The 18,745-nt window shown below is 38.5% G+C and overlaps 1 protein-coding gene across 1 annotated transcript in view; it reads left to right on the plus strand.

The window, feature by feature from the left end:
• The window catches only part of Orc3 (origin recognition complex subunit 3), a 114,450-nt gene that overhangs the window by 24,669 nt on the left and 71,036 nt on the right, over positions 1-18,745 (plus strand). Inside the window, exons 5-6 of the mRNA XM_083127970.1 lie at positions 5,333-5,781; positions 13,771-13,930. Coding sequence (XP_082984096.1) covers positions 5,333-5,781; positions 13,771-13,930 — 609 coding nt within the window. The remainder of the gene's footprint in view (positions 1-5,332; positions 5,782-13,770; positions 13,931-18,745) is intronic.

Consider the following 18,745-nt stretch of genomic DNA (forward strand, 5'->3'; position numbering starts at 1 on the left):
AGCACAGAAATGCCTAATTTATTCCAGATTCCAGAAATACCTCATTTATTCCCAATTCCTGTCTTAACACGAATAGCAATGGGAAAGCAGGAATTTGTCAAGTCTCTTTCTTTTGCAGTTCGTTTTTCTGCAAAATCTCTACAACTAAATTACCTTTCAAGCACATTCTAAATAACGCAGCCACACTGAATGTTGCATTCCAAGGAACTATTTGATACACTTGTCATATTCCACTCCATTACACAAATACACAGATATTGGAAAGTAAGGGCAAGAAATAGTGTATAACCATGACATATTATACCTGCCGCAAAATTAGTTTGGTATTGACGCTTGTGAAGCACGTGGAGTAAGCGGGTCTACGTCACTGCGGGAGGGTGGGTTGCTGGCATGCGAGCCAATAAAAATCTTCCTAGCAACAGAAAACGTTTATCTCGGTGTTGCCGCTTATCGGGCGATTCTTCCTGTGATCAGATTTCATGTTGTTGGGAGAGGACGTGTTGTTTGTTTGTTGTGTTGCTGTGATATTTTAACCGGTTTGTTTGTTTAGTGTTTACTGAATTTAGAGTATTCTTTGTTGTATGTAGCATGTTGTTTTAGTGTGTTATATTTTTGTACATAATTTTCTGTGTTGTGCTTGAGTGTGTCGTGTGCTTGTGTGAAGAATGTCAAGCACAGGAGACAATACTCGAGATGACAATGTACCAAAGAGGCCATGCACTAAAAGAAAAAGGAATTCCTCTCAAAGGCCAAACGTGGTAGATGGTTTGTTCTGAGCAAGAGAAAAACAGTCCAATCATTTTTGTAAATCAAGTTCTGGACAGGACTGCTGCTGCTGTTACACTATTGTTACATAGGGAAAGAAAAATATAATGTGGTAGAAATAAGTAAATAAATAAATAAATGCGAGGCTTCAAAACTGGAAACCCCAAGAAAGAAGAGGAATATGAGTAAACGCGTGACAAATTTAGATACCTTTCAGCAAGATGCTATTCGTCGCCATATTTACTCTTATTATAGGAGGAAAGATCATCCCACTGTTGGGAAACTGCGCGTTTCGTTGAAAGATTCAGGACTATTTCAAGCTGGGAAAACATCTTTAAGGACAATCATAAAATCTCTGGGATTCTCAAACAAAAAAAAAAATAAAGTATGGAGGTATATGGGGATGTGGAGGTAGAGCTCCACACATTCTCGACCTAGGCCATATTATGGAGGTGATGCGGTGATGTGGTTCATCAACCGCTTTTACTCCAGGTTTGCCCCAGGTACTCACTTGGGCTGAGTCGACCCCAGAGCTGCTCGGGATATTTGATTGATTGATTGATTGATTAATTTGTTGTTTTAAGTCCACTTTATGCACAGGAAGGCTAATCGGGACTGGATCTACAGTTTAAAGTGGGATCTGAACCACTGTGCCATGTGCCTCCACCGGGTATCGAACCCGGGACCACTTGATTTTTTATTATTTTTTTTTACAAAGGAAATACCCCCTACACGGAGGTATTCCCCACCATTCACACTTTTTCTCACTTTTACACTTTTCAATTTTTACAGTTTCTCAGTTTCTTATCATCTGGACAAACACAAATATGCATGCCTTATCTGGGACTCGAACCCGGAACCTCTGGCATTGTGGCACACTCTGCTAACCTCTCCGCCACGGAGGTCGATGACTACGCCATTGAGGAGGCCTTCTAGGGATATTTGAAAAAGTTCCACAAACCACCGAGGGTCTCCCGCGTGAAAACCAGATGCTCCACCAACCGGACTTTATGCAATTCAGTTGCGGGATAATTGAAAGATGGGCAGACTTTAACGGCGACTTCGGAAAGAAATAAATGATTATTGAAAGTGTATATGTTCAATATTTTCAGAATGGATTGAAAAGGTAACCTGTAAATAATGCTCGTTTCGTTAATTCGTTCATGTTGTAAGGGAGATGGAAATGAAGAGAGAAAACAATAACACATTCATCATTGTTGTTCCTTTTCATAACACGTTTTCCTCGACACAGCCTCAGACGGTTGCACTGCGTACCGTACCGTACCGCATGATATGGCAACACCGTGATGCGTGTTCCTTCAGCTCTCAATACCAAACTAATTTTGCGGCAGGTATAATAGGGACGAGAAGTTTTCGTTTTAACGATAACACCGAAAAGTTGGAGAAAGCAAAATAATGTGTTTAATATGTATTTGTGAAGGTAAAGGAGGCAAGTTTTTGGTGTTTCAGAATCGCGAATTATGCCATTTTTTAAATAACACCAAATTTTACACTTTAGCACGGAAAACGCCGCAAAATATGCAATGTAAACTGGCGAAAACACTACCTGAAGCGCTATTCTGTCATTCGTAGTGTAGCTGGTGATAGTTCGATTCAAAAGAGATTATCACGCTTAATCTATTGCAGTTTGGAGCAGATTTGACTGACAGTGTTTAGCCTCATCCTGAAATAGAATTCGCTCAATGGGGATCTTCCCAGAAGGGAAATTTCATAGGAACGGGAAAATTTTCAGGGAGAAGCACTAGTTGTGTTTGTGTGTACACAAAACGATTGCAGAGGGATAGTGGCTGATAAGATGAAATACGAGGCTTTTTTTTTTAATTAGGGGCCGTTTTGCGCTCACGTTGGCAACACTGAGTGCTTGGCATTTTGCACAAGTGCGTTAGTTACCGACATGCCTTGCACGTAAACAGATGCCATTTGCACGTTGTGAAACGCTTGGTGTGGTTGTGGTGGACAATGGAAGTGGTATAGGTGATTGAAAATCCTGCCGAGTGTGAGATACGATCAGTGATCAAATTTTTGACCGCGAAAAATGTGAAAGTGCCAGACATTTATCGCAGGTACATGACGTGTATAGTAAGAATGTCATTGTTGAAGGCAACGTGCGTAAGTGGGTACGTCTGTTTCAGGCCAGTCGCATAAATGTTCATGACGAACCACGATCAGGACGCCCCTCAATCCAAGAAACTCATGCTCACCCGATAGGCAATACGATGTGTTCTAGGAATATTTCGTCAATGAAAAACTTCTCTAATGAGACACTTGGCAAACAAAGTTAATGCAGCCGTGTATTGCAACACTCTCAAGTCTTCCGGTATCATGTTGCTGCACGACAACTCACGGCCACACACTGCAGCTGCCACACAGTCGCTCATTGACTCATTTGGCTGGGAGCAGCTGGACCACCCTCCGTACAGTCTGGATCTCGCCCCTAGCAATTATCATCTATTCCTCTACTTGAAGACTAATCCAACCCGAGCAATACAGAATAAATGACGCCGATGAAGCCAAACAGACCATGACGGATTGGCTGTCTGACCTGGCAGCAGATTTCTTTGATGAGGGTCTACAAAAGCTCATCTACCGCTACGACAAGTGTCTCAACAACTATGGAAACTACGTTGTTTATGGATGTTTATGTTTTATTTCAAAACGGCCCCTAATTAAAAAAATAAACCTCGTAGTTTTCCAAGTGGAAGATATTTGGTCATTTCTCGCAAAGGTAAGCCATATATTTTTTGTTATTAAGACTAAAGTTTGCCTCAATTTTCCAGAACTAAAACCAAGAAACAGTAAAAATGCATGTAAAAATAACACCGAATTGCAGTAAAAAATAACATCGAAATTCAGGGGAAAATAAAACTAAAACTTCACGTCCATATGTATTAATCTTGAGAAGTTGAGTTTTCTCATGGGAAACAGGAACTATACTTGAATTTTGCCTTATCTCTCTGATTGTGAGAAAGGTCCTTATTACTTCACAGGAACTTTATGGACAGTAAAGGTGGTAAGTTAACTGTAACAAAGTGTTATTCCTGGAAGATTGAATTATTTCTTTCAAAAGTGGGTTGTCTACTTCTCACTCACTCTGATTAAAGGAACACTTGGGAGTTTCGAAGATCTGACATCCCTTAGCATGTTCAGAACTAATAAATACCAGTTTTCTATACAGCAGAAATAAGACATTGACTTCTATGGAAGATTAGAGTGGCCATAAGGTCTGCAGTCAATTGGATAATTAACAGCACATTTCCTTAATGAAAAATATGTTCTGCAGTTCTGGTCTCTTCACTTAACAGCGGTTTGCTACATTGCTTCTTGTTGTGAGCCAATCCTGCTTTGCAATAATAATAATAATTACGTATTATTATTATTATTATGGAATTTTCCAACTGCACTATGGCTTATTGACCTTTCTAGATGCCTCCTATTGAGCTCGACCACCACTTCTCTCTTGTTCACAAAGTAGAATTATCTCCACTTGGTAGGTTGACAAATGCTCCCACATTTCCCAGTAACTTCCGTATTAGAGCTATTTTTTTCCTTCCATCTCCTATATTGATCTGCTATTTTCCCTGCATGTTTGGTGAATAATCAGGAGCACAAAATTTTAATTATATGCTATTTCCAAAATTACTTCTGGTACAAGACAAGTCATCTAAAATGTCTTCCACATTTAACCTTAATAATACCTTAGGCTTTCCTGAATCAAATGCCCACACTGAAAGTGTGTTTTTGCTGATGAACAATAAATGGACCAAGAGAAATGACAGCTGCTTAGAACTGACTAAGTCAGAGGAGTGGTAGCAATTAATTATGACTAGTTGCAAAGACTTTTTGAAAGACGATAAAAAAAAAGTGCTCAGTTCTGCAGCATCAGTTCACAAATGCATGTAGATTCGGTGTAAGAAATAAACCAATTTGATTAAAAATACAATTTATTTCTATATTTATTGGAGTTAATCTAATATTTTTCCCACAACATTTTTTAGGATTGAGAGGAATACCACGATAATATTCAGATTACCCAGATGCACATACACCATGAAATATTGTATCAAGATTGGGGTCAATTTTATTATTTACATGGAAATTTGTAAATTTTTATTGTACATTTGTGACCTGTATATTATTGACGATGTAAATTAATTGTTTTGTTTAATATTTTCCTTTTCACAAACATTTACTGAAGTCTCGCCACTATATCTCCCTTAAATTCATCTTTGTCAGTGCTAGCTCACCTGTAATCAGAAAACAAAACCAATATTTGTTCTGGATTTTATGGCCACAATATGCTGCAATCCCCAAAATAGGCATTAAACATGTGTTGTTGGGCTGCAAACAGCATTAAATGGATTTAAAGCATAAAGTGTATATTTTAACACAAGACTAGAAAGGCAAAAAAATCATGCCTGAATTATTATATTATGCCTATTTCCATATCTTTGGTATTAAATTTCTCACATCCCTAGTTATCCTTACTACAGTAACGTGTTTGTATTCTCTTTAATCACAATAGAATTAAATAATTATTTCATTACAGGAAAATGAGGTTATCTCAGAAGATGTGAAACTGAAGAGACATCAGTGGAACATGGAAGTTCTTCAAAGTTGGTACTGCAGCGTGGTGTCTCAAGAAGTTGGATCTCCTGTAGGAGTTGGTTTTAAAAGAAGCAGTCGCCATTTGAGGAACTCGATTGATGCTTCAAGTAAGACCACGCCATCTAAAAAATCTAGAAGAGGGGAATCGAGCCCATCAAAATATAAGAAGTCTCCAAGAAAAGCTATGATGAAATCACCTAAGTACAGGGGAGACTTGCCAGAAAAAGAGAACTTGGCATTCAATGGGGAAATTAGTACTCCAGCAATTAAGAATAGTGTCTTGTGCAAGAAGAAGATAGATCATAGTGGAAAACCCCATCTGGTTATAGTGTTAGAAGATTTTGAAGCATTTTCAGACAGTGTGTTACATAGATTCATCGAAGTGCTAAGGTAGGTACAAAGCCGGCTGTTATTGTTTCTTCAATATCACATTGCTCTGATTGCAGAGGAAGTAAAAAAGTGAGACTTTTTATCTACTTGGTTGATGCATAAGATCATAGCATTTTTTCACTGTGGCAAAAGTTTTTATTAATAATCATTTTAGATGAACAGAAGACAGAAACTAAACGCACGACCATGAAAATAGGTGGCTCCCCAGAATTGCTCTGGTTCCACATATGGGAATAGCAGTAGCAGCGATTGGGTTCCAAAACTAGGGGGGCAACTGCAATTTACTTTCCCTTGGTACATAAGGTTTAGCATAGAACGGGGACAAAAGTGGCAAAAATTGGGGAGGCATCGGCCCCCTAATGACTGCCACTGGGGAATAGCAATGCAAAAGTGGGACAAAAGTTGTTGGTTCCCACGCACTGTGTGGCAACGTCAACCGGGCTACATGGCCTAGTTCGAGTGTCAGACCAACCTCTCTCCAGGGTGCTTTTGTGTCATCCCTGACCTTTCAAGCAAATACTATCAGTTTGTATGACATGGATCTCAAAGACCAACTCTACAACAAGATCTTTCATTCTCTTAATCCTCCGGACACATGGTGTTGTACTCTGAAGTGGCAACAGCGCTAACTTCTGCCACCCTCCTAAATTCATGTCCATGCATTTAATCAGTAATATGAGGTGTGTTAAAAAAAGACCGAACTTTTGCTGTTCTTGCTTTATTGCTCATGATACACACATTCAATCACTATCCCCTTTAAAGTACTCCCCCAGGATCAATACACCATTGCCATCGTTTCTTCCAATTTTGGAACACAATTTTTTCGATGGCGCCCAGTACTCTCGTCACATTTTCCTGAATTTCCTCAGTGGTCTGGAAACACCGTCCTTTCAAAATGATTTTCAGTTTGGGAAAGAGAAAAAAGTCTGTAGGGCCAAGTCCGGAGAATAGAGTTTGTGGGGCACAACAGAAGTGCGATGTTTTAGCAGATAACTTGTGAATAGGAGCGATGTGTGAGGTGGAGAATTGTCATGATGCAACATCCATGACTGATTCCCCCACAGTTCAGGCCTCTTCCTATGCACAGCATCTCTCAATCGTGTTAGAATTCTCTGGTAGACTTCTTTCTTTACCGTCTAACCAGGTGGTACACAATGCCTTTCCAATCAAAAAACACAACCATCACCACCTTGATTTTTGACCGACTCATCCGCGCTTTCTTTGGTCGAGGAGACCCTTTCCCCACCCATTGCGAATACTGCCTCTTCGTTTCCACATATACGTAAACCCATGTCTCACCTCCTGTGACGAGTGGCCTCCCAGATGGCGCAGTGGTTGCGTCGTCGCCTTGTAATCAAGGGGTCCCGGGTTTGATACCCGGTGGAGGTACAAGTGGTTCGGATCCCACTTTAAACTGTAGGTCCAGTCCCGATTAGCCTTACTGTGCATAAAGTGGACTTAAAACACCAAATCAACCAACCTCCTGTGACGATGTTTTTGAGAAAGTTTTCATTTGCATTTGCAAGCAGTTCCTGACAGATTTGAACTCGATTCTGCTTCTGGTCATGTCCCAACAAACGCGGCACAAATTTTGCACTGACACGATGCATGTAAAGTTTTTCAGTCAGGATTTTATGGCAGGATCTTACACTTATGCCAACTTCTTCAGCAACCTCACGGACAGTTAAACGACTATTTTCACGAATAACAGCACGAACAATCTCAACATGTTGGTTGTCTGTTGACATGGAAGGTTGTCCAGCCATTGGCTGGCAATCGAACTCCTGCCCTCCTTAAAGCGCTTAAACCAATCATAGCACTGCGTTCAGCTCATGCAGTCATCCCTGTATGCTTGGTTAAGCATTTGGAATGTTTCCGTAAAAGTTTTCTCGAGTTTTACGCAAAATTTCACATACACGCGTTGTTCCTCCAACTCTTTCAATGTTGCTTTGTCACTAATCAGACGAGGTGCTTGTGCACGACCTCACTCAATCGGCTGGTACTCGACAACTAACGCATAGATTGGAACCCAGTAAAAGGCGATCTCTTACCAAAATATGCCGCTATTGCTCACGGTAGCCGGATTACGCCATCTGCAACCGTTGGCACAGTATTAAAAAAGTTAGGTCTTTTTTTTAACACACCTCGTATGTTCCCCTTCAATGTCTATGACTGTCTGCCAATGCTGTGGCAGTGTTTTGATTCCACGCATGAAGAAATCAGCTGATTTGGAGTTATAGAAGTTATCTAGCCAAGTTTGAAGAGCATTTTTGTTAAATGAGTTTCCTTGAAGATTGTTAGCAGAAAGGGTGGAAATCCAAGGGTGCAAGATCTGATAGTAAGGGGATGTGGAATAACATCCCAACCAACAGCTTTTGTCATGTTAACAGTATGTGGCCATGCATAATCGTGTTGCAGCAGCACTTGATGCTGTCTTCCTCGTTTTTCTTCAATTGCAGCTGCAAGACATCTGCTGCCAATAAATGTCAACAGTGATGGTAACATTGCTGGGAAAGAATCTGTAGTACTCGACATCTTCTTTGTCTCACCAGATGCATAACAATATCTTCTGTAGATGGACAAGGGCGTATCCAGGGGGTTCGGACCCCCTCCCCCCAATTTCTTTCATCTTTTTGAAAATACTGTGGTAGATTCAGCTTACTTCCTGATGAGACACTTGCACTTGATGTAGCAGGTATAGAACAATTCTCTCTGCGTGAACGGTTTGTGGATTCTGAGATAAACATCCACCAAAAATTTTAAGTTTCACGCTGGGTAGTGATACATCAGCTGAAATCTGACTTCAGTTCTTCTTGAAGAATGTCACAAACTTGATCTTGACACAATCTTAACAAACTTGATGTACCTGCAATTGAAAAGGGGATTTTCTTAATTGCAATCTTTATCTGTGAAAAGGTTTTCAGTTTTACTCTACAGTTGTCAAAGTATTTAGAGACCTCATCACCAATTAGGCTCTGCTCTTCCTTATGCAAGAGATGTCACAGAACCGTTTCAGAACTTCGGGAGATTTCAGATGAAGAGTTCAGCCAAATCTTTCAAACTGCTTCTGATAAGTGTCAAAAGACGTTAAAATCTTAATGTGCAATTCCAAGAATAACGAAACATCAAACAAAACAAGCTTGTCTTCTTTGTACTATTGTAGAGGAATATTTTCGCAAGAATATATTAATTCTTTCTGCCGATGACTTATTAATTAATCTGACAAATAGATTTCTCAACACGAAAGTTGTCATAACTCGAAGTTTTCCTGCCAAAAAAATACTTCTCCATAGCATATAGTTAAATATGAAAGCCTTTCAGTGTATTATGCAAATTGAGATTTAGGTATAACATAGAGGGCTGAATGTCTTCCTTGGTATCAGAAGTGGAAAAGTGATTGTGTCTTACCGATGGCATAGTTGTAACATTTATTCATTCATTGTTTTCTGCCTAATTGGCAGGTTTTTCACTGCAATCTCCAGCTTTTCCTATTCTCCGCCTTACGCTTCGTAATAGCATACGACCCAGTTAATTTTATCATCCATAAGCTGATATCTCTTTCTTCCACGGACTTTTCTTCCTTCAACCATTCCTTCCAAGGCATCTCTTAGCAGGCAGTTCCTTCTTAGACAGTGTCCTAACCAGTTTCTTTTCCTCTTCTTGATGGTCTCCAGTATAGATCTTTTTTCACCAACTCTTTTCAGTACGGCTTCGTTTCTTACCTTGTCCGTCCATTTTACACGCTCCATTTTTCGCCATGTCCACATTTCAAAAGCTTCGAGTCGTTTCTCTTCATTTCTTCTCAACGTCCAGGTTTCTGCACCATATAGTGCTACACTCCACACAAAACATTTCACTAATCTCTTTCTTAGACCTATGTCCATGGGTCCACAAAAAACATTTTTTCTTCTATTGAAAGCTTCTTTTGCTATTGCGATTCTCATTTTCACTTCTTGTTTGCAGCTCATGTCACTGCTTATAGTGCATCCGAGGTACTTGAAGCTATCCACTTGCTGGATTCTTTCACTGTTTGCTCTCACATTAATATTCCTTGGTTTCCGTCCAATAACCATTGCCTTTGTCTTCTTTACATTAATCTTCATCCCATACTGCCCACAGCTGCTGTTTAACTGTTCTAACATACTATTTATCGTTATTTCATCCTCAGCGCATAATGCCATGTCATCAGCAAATCTTATGCAGTTTATTCTTCTTCCTCCCAATTTGACACCTCCTGTTCCCTGGAAACAATTTTTCACTATATCTTCTAAATAGATATTAAACAAAGTAGGCGATAGGCAGCATCCTTGTCGTACTCCTCGAAGACTTGATGGAAAAAGAAAAAGGGATCCTGCATTATCGTAATGGGTGATTGGAATGCTGTAGTAGGAGAAAGGCAGGATGGAAGTACAGTAGGAAGATATGGATTAGGTGAGAGAAATGAGAGAGGGGAAAGCCTGGTAAATTTCTGTAAAAGAAACTCCCTAATTGTTGGAAACACACTGTTCCAGCAACATAAGAGAAGGAGATACACCTGGATATGTCCAAGAGATTGCAAAAGATACCAGATAGATTACATACTGGTACAAGAAAGATTTCGAAATTGTTTGAAAAATGCGAAGACATTGCCAGGAGCTGACATTAATTCAGACCACATCTTGCTAATAGGAGAAATCAATCTTACATTGAAGAAGATAACACAAAAGCAGGTGAGCAAGAAACCCCACTTAGAGAAGCTAAGGGAAGAAGAAGAAAGACAAAAATTTGCAGAACATTTCCAAGGAAACTATACTAAGTTTAAAGCTAGTTGTAACAACAAGGATGAGATGTGGGATGGAATAAAAAGCTGCTTACAGAAGGCAGTGGATGAAACAATAGGCTACAGGGAAAGGAAAAGTGCAAAGAAACCATGGGTTACTGAAAGTATGCTGGAAAAAATGGAGGAACGGAGAAAATGGAAGAATGTAAATACAGAAGAGGGAAGACATAATTACAGGATACTGAATAACCAGCTAAGGAGAGAAACTGACAGGGCAAAAGAACAATGGATGAAACAAAAATGTGAAGAAATTGAAGAACTGGAAAAAAGAGGAAGGTATGACTTGATGTATCATGAAGTAAACTGTTTGGGCATCCAAAAGAAGAAATGGAAAACAATGTGGATGATAGAAGACGAGGAAGGATGTGAAATCACAGGCAAAAAAGGAATATCGAATGTGTGGGGAAAGTACGTTGAAGAGCTCTACCAGAAAGAGAATCGCCCAGACAGTCTGAATGTAGAAAATGAAGACGACGTGCCTGATGATGAGAAAGGATACTATATCCTGAATGAAGAATTTGAGCAAGCACTCAAAGAAATGAGGAATGGGAAAGCAACGGGCACTGATGAAATTCCTGTTGAACTTATCAAATGCCTGGGAGATGGAAAAAGAGAAATACTACACTTATGCAATGAAATCTATGAGAAAGGGGATTGGCCACAAGATTTCACGGAGACTGTTTTGGTACCTCTGCAGAAGAAAAGCAATGCCAGAAAATGTTCTGAGTACAGGACAATCAGCTTGATATCTCACTCGTCAAAAATTCTTCTAAGAATTCTGAACAGACGCCTATACTCGAAGGTCAGTGGCGAGTTAGAGGAAGAACAGTTTGGTTTCAGGAAAGAAAGAGGCACAAGGGATGCAATTGGTTTACTGAGGACCATTGGGGAAAGATATTTAGAGAAAGGAAAGGAGGTGTTTGTAGTATTTGTAGACCTGGAGAAAGCCTTTGATAGAGTGAATTGGGTTAAACTTTCAGAAATTTTGAAGAAAATTCGGGTAGAATGGAAAGAGAGGAGACTTCTAAGCAAGAATCAATGAGTTGTAACGTTGTGATCTTGTAATAAATGGGTCATGGGTTCGGTACTTTGTAGAGGCACAAAGTGCCACTATAAACTGTAGGTCTAATCCCGATTAGCCTATCTGTGCATAAAGCATACTTTTTTAAAAAATGGCTTGGGGGTGGGGGCACTTCTGGCTGGGACCCCCCCAAATTTTATTTCTGGATACGCACCTGTGGATGGACTATCTCCTGTACAGGAGTTGCTTTTTGTTAGGGTTCAGCTATTCCTTTGTGTTTTGAATGCTGACATAAAGGTACTTTATTTTCACTGGTAAAACGTTGCCCTCTTTGAAACAATAAAACCATTTTCTTGCCCTGTTCTTCCCGATGACATTATCTCTGTATATGGCAGAAATGTTTCGAGCTGCCTCTGCTCCTCTGTTAAACTGAAACAAAAGAATTTGTCAGTTTCTTTTTCTCCCTGTTCTTTTGTCCACAAACACTAACTCAAACAGAAGAATATTGGAAGTATTTGTTTTTTTCCCGCTTGACACTTATTGTTCTTTAGCCCACAAATAGCACTAACTTTTTTAAGACCTGCAAGATTCAAGGTGTAACACTGCTACTCTAAATGATTAATAAAGGTGCCCCTGTGTATGTGCACACATGCCATGAAGGCATATGGGGTGATGTGGAGGTATAGAGTGGCCGGGTGTCATGCTGATCACATTATCCCAACTATGGCCGAGATCAAGAATATGTAGAGCTCCACATATTCTTCATCTCAGCCATAGTTGGGATAATGTGATCAGCATCATGCCCGGCCACCTTTACCCCCAGGGTTGGCCCCCAGGTACCCAATTATGAGGCTGGGTGGGATTCAGCCGCACAGGAACAGGGAGATAAGTGGAAAAATTCCTGGTGCAGATCACCTGCCCCAGGTCTTCTCATGGTAGCCAGATGCTCTTCCACGGCTCTTATCGTGGCTCTAAATAATTAATATTGAACAAATTCCTAACATCGCAGTGTTGCCATACCAAAACCAAAGGCTACAACATGCCAAGCAACATTACAGCAAGTTCCAACGAGGATGGTGGCAGTGGCCACTGAAATTAATCGAAAAAGAAAAAACAGCTTCGTGGATAAAAGTGAGTACTAGTTTCTCCGTATTTATATACTACCGCGTCTCTCTTTTCCCAATTATGAATACCAGTATTTAAATTCATAAATTGTATAATTAACGTCAAATTCATTTTTACTTGAGAAAAAAGAAGAGTTTTCTTCCAAATTAACCAAAATCAATAGGGAAATGAATAATTATATTTTTTCACATATATCACAAATTTGGTGTTTATGTAAGATGCATCAAGGTCTGAAAGTTATTTTGTTTACCACTCAGCTGTAGACTGGTCTGTAACTTATATGTGAGTCAATTTGAATCTGCTTATGCTATGTAATATGAGCAGATATTTGATGATATTTCAAATTTTGCACGTTTCCCAGAATATTTCAACTTTATGAAAGTATCAGTCTGCATTTTTCATTTCCGTCCATATCGAATGTGGGGGTGGGAGGGGGGGGGGAAGATTGAATGTTAAGGCACAAGGTTTCAAACATGAGGAAAGAGTAACCATTTTGTTTGGGTTTCAAGTCACCACCTGCATTTTCTGCAATTTGGATGAAACTTGATGCATAAGCTCGTAAAATTTTAAGAATGCCCTGCACACATGTGTTCCGTTATTACAGTAATATCAAATCCAGTCTAGGTTTTTCTGATGTAATAATAATTACTTTTCTTGTTTTTGTGCGTTTCCAGTTTACCACTAAGCAGTTTTGGTGCAGCAAGAGCACATTCATTACCTTCTGCATTGAAGGCAGTAAAAGAGGGGAAAGCAAAGACATGAATATAAAGTTAAAAGACTTCTTGTTCTAGTTTCTTTTACCATGGCAGAAGATATGTATGAGTCTTTACTGATTATGTGTGGTTTAGTAACACTTACCCGCAGATGCCGGGAACGATTATCTAAATGATAAATTGCAGAAGACATGAATAAATGTACATTTTAAAAATTATAATCAACTGAAACCAACCTTGAAAGAATTATTTCTTGTGACTTCAGTGTGAATGAATACTTATGATTTTAATTTATAACTTTTTCATTGCAGTACCTGTGTTGAAAAGCTTCCAGTAGTCTTGATTTTTGGAGTTGCTACATGCAGTAGTGTTGTACATCGTAGTCTTCCATACCACATATCCTCTCTCATAGAGGTGGCTGTCTTTGATGTCCAACCATCTATGATTTTGTTCAGTAATGTTATTGAAAAGGTATGTTGTAACCTACTTACCATATTTACACATGTATAATGCACGTGCGTGTAAAATCCGCACCCTGCTTTTTGATTGGGAAGAACAACAAATAATTATATCTCGTATATAATGCACAGTACAATTCAGGTTCAAGAAATGGCTGTGTTAGTTGTAGGTTGTAAAGCTGTTGCTATGCTGATCAAGAGTGAATGACATCATACCTATTCAATGTGTCACCTGCTGCTATGAAAACCAAGAAGAGAATATCGTCATGTGTTTACAATGAGTGACCAACCTACACCACCTCCTCCCCTCTCCCTCCACTGTGTTTAGCATCCCAAAGCTTTCTCTTCTGTAACCACCTTGTTTATTCTGTAGTAGAAGAAAACTAGATCAAAATTATATTATGGATTTGCAGCACTCAGGAAGGTATTTTCTATTGATTCTCACCCAATAAATACTACCGGTACACATCCCATCCCATGCGATAGGAGGTGCATGCTCGAATTCTGCCAGAACAGTGCGGCACCGCTTTTCTTGGTGTCTCAAAACGTTCCATTACAAAGTGAAATATCATGGGAAATTGCCATTTCACTTTTATAGTGTTTTTTAATGTAATGTTATTACTAAGGAAATCCAACCTGGTAATTTGTATCTGTGCCTGTTGATATATACGTGTTATATGCAGTGACAGTGAAAACATGCATGGTTTTAATGTTGGCTGACCAAATTTTTCCATGCATAATACGCACCACAGATTTGGGGTCAAAAATGTTTGTGAAAAATGCATATCATACGTGAGTAAATACGATAAATAAATTTTCAAGTGTTGAATATAATGTCTGAATATTAAAAAAAAATACTAGTACATGTAATTAATATGAAGCAAACTTGCTTAGACTGAACTTCAATCATTTTTGTAAGCATATTTGATTATGGAATCACATTTCCAGTGGTCATATTCTGTTAATATGTTTCAACTTAATCAAAGTGAACATGGTTAGATGTGTGATGTAAATCACATCTGGCACTGTAGTCACAAACATGAATTACAAAAATCAATCTCTAATGGTATTTATTTGAAAACTGGGGCAAATAATAAGTAAAATTTTTATTATTATGTAACTGAAGGAGGCACGTGAGTGGTAACTGATTTTAAGAATGATGTGTAATTTATTGATTTTGGGAATTAAATGTTAATTGTGCCTGTCACCTTCACAAATCGAAAAATCCACAGTTGTGAAACAGTATTCAAATAAAGTACAACTAAACATTTATTCATGAACAGCATGATCTAAATGTAATAACTAGGGGCATGCATATTTTGTTTTTGATGAAAAAATGAAATTGAAAAAAACACATTGTAGTGTTAATTTTTCATGTTTTTGAAAGGTGTGAGATGCATTTTGTGACCATGTTTTGTCACGAAATAATGCGAAATGAACTGCAAAAAGCGAAATTAACTCTTAAACATGAAATTTAGGGTTTATTCACAGACGCGGCACCTTCAGAGATCTGAATTATCCTGAGAGTTATGCAATTCCAGGAAAATTGATTAATTCTGCTGTTAATATTGGAGAAACAAAAATTGACTCCTTTACACAGAAATAAACTTAATACTCGGATAACTACATAAATGGGCTATTAGAATTGAAATGTTAATTCTGTGGAATAAGTGTAGTTTTTAAATCAAATTTAGGATTATATTCACAATTTTAAAACCAAAATGTCTTTTTATATTCCACTTTTGATCCAATTTTTCACCGCTATAACACCGATATTTTATTTTATTTACCGCTTTTGAACCCGAAATTGACTCAGTTTTTATACCGAAATTTTGCTTTTTTATTTACCAAAAATATGTTCCTCTAGTAATAACTGTTTGGTGTGTGTATTTTGACATTGATGACATTTAGGTTGAAATAAGCCATTTGCACAGAAGTGAAACGTCAGTTGTAAGTAGAGATGTCCATATTTCATTCTTGCAAATTTATGGGGAAGTGCATTTTTGTACCAACACATTGTGGCACAATATGATTTCAAATAATTATCGAGGCAAGATGGAGAATGTTCTGTAACCCTGTTATTGTTAATAACACATATCCAAGGTGTGAACCAAAAAGGAAAAAAAAAAACATCGGTTGCCAAAAATATTGCAAAATATAGGGTTTCCTGCTAGAGAAGAGAAGACATAATACTTCCTCCTACAAAAATCCCGGTCATGCCACTGCCTGGTTACAGACGAGGTGCAGCAATTTAATACCTGGAATGGCCCTGAAAGCAAAATTTGCTTAACTGCACTGGCAGCCTTCAAAATACTCATTGTGTGAAGCAATGAAATGGTGCCAAATCTGCAAACAGTCTTGAAAATCTTTTTTTGGGATTACTTCGCTCTACCATTGTCACTTTGTGTTGAATGTCAGGAATGTCAGCAAATCTTTGTCCCTTCAGGGCATTTCTAAATTTTGGAAAGTCAGGTGAATAAGGCAGATGGTCTGTTTTTGTAATGTATTTCTTAGCCAGAAAGTAATGAAATCGTAGAACATCATGTGCAGGGGCATTATCATGGAGAATCCATGTGTCAAACAAGCATTTGGGTCTTTTTCTTTGAACAGATTCCTGTAACCTTTTCAACACTTTCAAATAACATTGTTGACTCGCCATTTGTCTTTGTGCATTGAATTCATGGTGGCCCTGCGATTGAAGAAACACATAAGAATGGTCTTGACCTGCAAGCAAGACACTCCCCCTCCCCCCAGATGAATGAATTGTGTGTTTCTTTGACATTTTGTTTCCAGGTCATATTGAAAACATCATGTTTGTTCACCAATAATGACTCATCAAACATCCCTGCATTGTGTAAAAGATCAGATGAAATGTGAAACCAACTTTTGTTTCTGGGCATCTGTCAAAGGTTCAAGGTACCATCTGTGTGGATTTTTTTTTTTTTGTTGCCAAAACTGTACCACAGACTGCCTATGTCCTCTGCTGCTTGAGAACAAATTACTCATTTGATGTGTGGCTCACATGTCCAAAGATTATTGGGTACATGAGTTTAACTGACTTGCAACCCCAGTGACATGCTGTGGCCATTCTGGGAATAAATTGTCACACCTAGTATACATTAATTAACACTAGAAGTCAGGGGGAGTTGCTATTTGAGCACACAGAAACTGTTTCCTAGAAAAGTAATTTGTATTGTCACTTGCTTAGTGGGAGAATTTGCAGTTTTTTTTTTATGTGCTCTATATTTTCAAGAAGAAAGTTCTGAATAATGCAAAGAGAAAATAAGAAGCAATTGTCTTTCTCTTATAGGCTCTAGGAGCCTACCTCTTGTAGTGGTAAATTTTCTAATATATAAATTATATGTTTGTATGAAGTTGACGATAACATAAGGAGAACATCATGCTAAGGGAACATTTCTATGGAGAATATCAAAATTTAATCAAGTAGTTATCAATTGTAATGCTTATGATCACAATCGAAGTTCATCTTGAAATTTTTTTAAAATAATTTTCACTAAAGTATACTGGTCAGCATAAATGAATATTGTGCTTAAAAATCGAGCATTATATTGAAATATTGATGTAATTATGTAAGTCACTCATGCAGTATTACAATACATCAAAACAGATGTATTGTAAAATATTGATTGATTAAATTAAAATTTTTTGGGTGCATTGGCACATATTACCATTTTTGTACCCTGCAATGTATTCGGGGAAATTTTTCCTTCAAGGGACATGCACAAGACAAACACAACACATTAAAATGTAAGAATAAACTAAAAGCTTCCTCACAGACAGTGGAAGAGACTGACTCTTTGCAAAAAGCTAAAAATATTTGATATAACACTGTTGTTATCTCCCAACAGGAATGCACAGTTGGGAAGATTAAATGTGTACCTAAGGGTAAAAACACGGTGAGGCACAGGAACCCTTGCTCATGGCACGGAGTCTGGTCAATCCATAAAAATGTCAAGATAGAATGAAAGAACTGGCTGTCGGACAGGCACATTGACCACCACAGCACAAGCTTGCAAACGACAACTCTGTCAAAAAAAGTGAGGAAAAAGGAGGGTGTCTTCCAAAAAAGGGAGAAGTGACCTTGAGTGGACCAATCACGGAGCCTTCCACTTGAAACAAGGGACCCAAGATCAAACCATGTTTATTCTTGGGAACCTCTCGCGATGAGCGGGGCTCCACTATGCTTCTCCCCATTTAACTCCATGGTTTTGAATTACCGGAAACTTGTCCCTGTGAGTTTCTGGCGATGTGCGATGTGTGATGTGCTTCTCTGTGTTTTTACCCTAAGGAAAGCAAAATCAGCACATTCAACATGAATATGCCGAATACTTAAAATGACATTACAATCACGACACATTGGAGGGTCTAGCCCTTGCAGCAAGAAGAACCGTATGTAAGGCAAAAATGTATGGATTCATCAAACTCGCCCATTGGGAAACTATATTACAGATAATAGTATTGGAGTGGTAGGGTTAAATATGTTATTTAACTTTCCATGTTCTTCAAGGAACATTTGCAATTTTATGTAGGATGAGTAGAGTATGAGTATCGGTAAATTTTGTACTGGTATCGGCAAGAAATTTACATCAAACCATCTCTATTCATAATTGGGAAAAGAGAGACGTGGTAGTATATAAATACGGAGAAACTAGTACTCACTTTTATCCATGAAGCTGTTTTTTTCTTTTTCGATTAATTTCATCTTCGCGGATAAAAGTGAGTACATTCTCTAAATGAGAATTTATTCACCCTACAATAACGGAGACCTGGGTTTGATTCCCGGCAGGGGAGAACCGGGATTCTTTCC

Source organism: Lepisma saccharinum, chromosome 1 (assembly GCF_977018435.1).
Source record: "Lepisma saccharinum chromosome 1, izLepSacc3.1, whole genome shotgun sequence".
NCBI lineage: Eukaryota > Metazoa > Arthropoda > Insecta > Zygentoma > Lepismatidae > Lepisma > Lepisma saccharinum.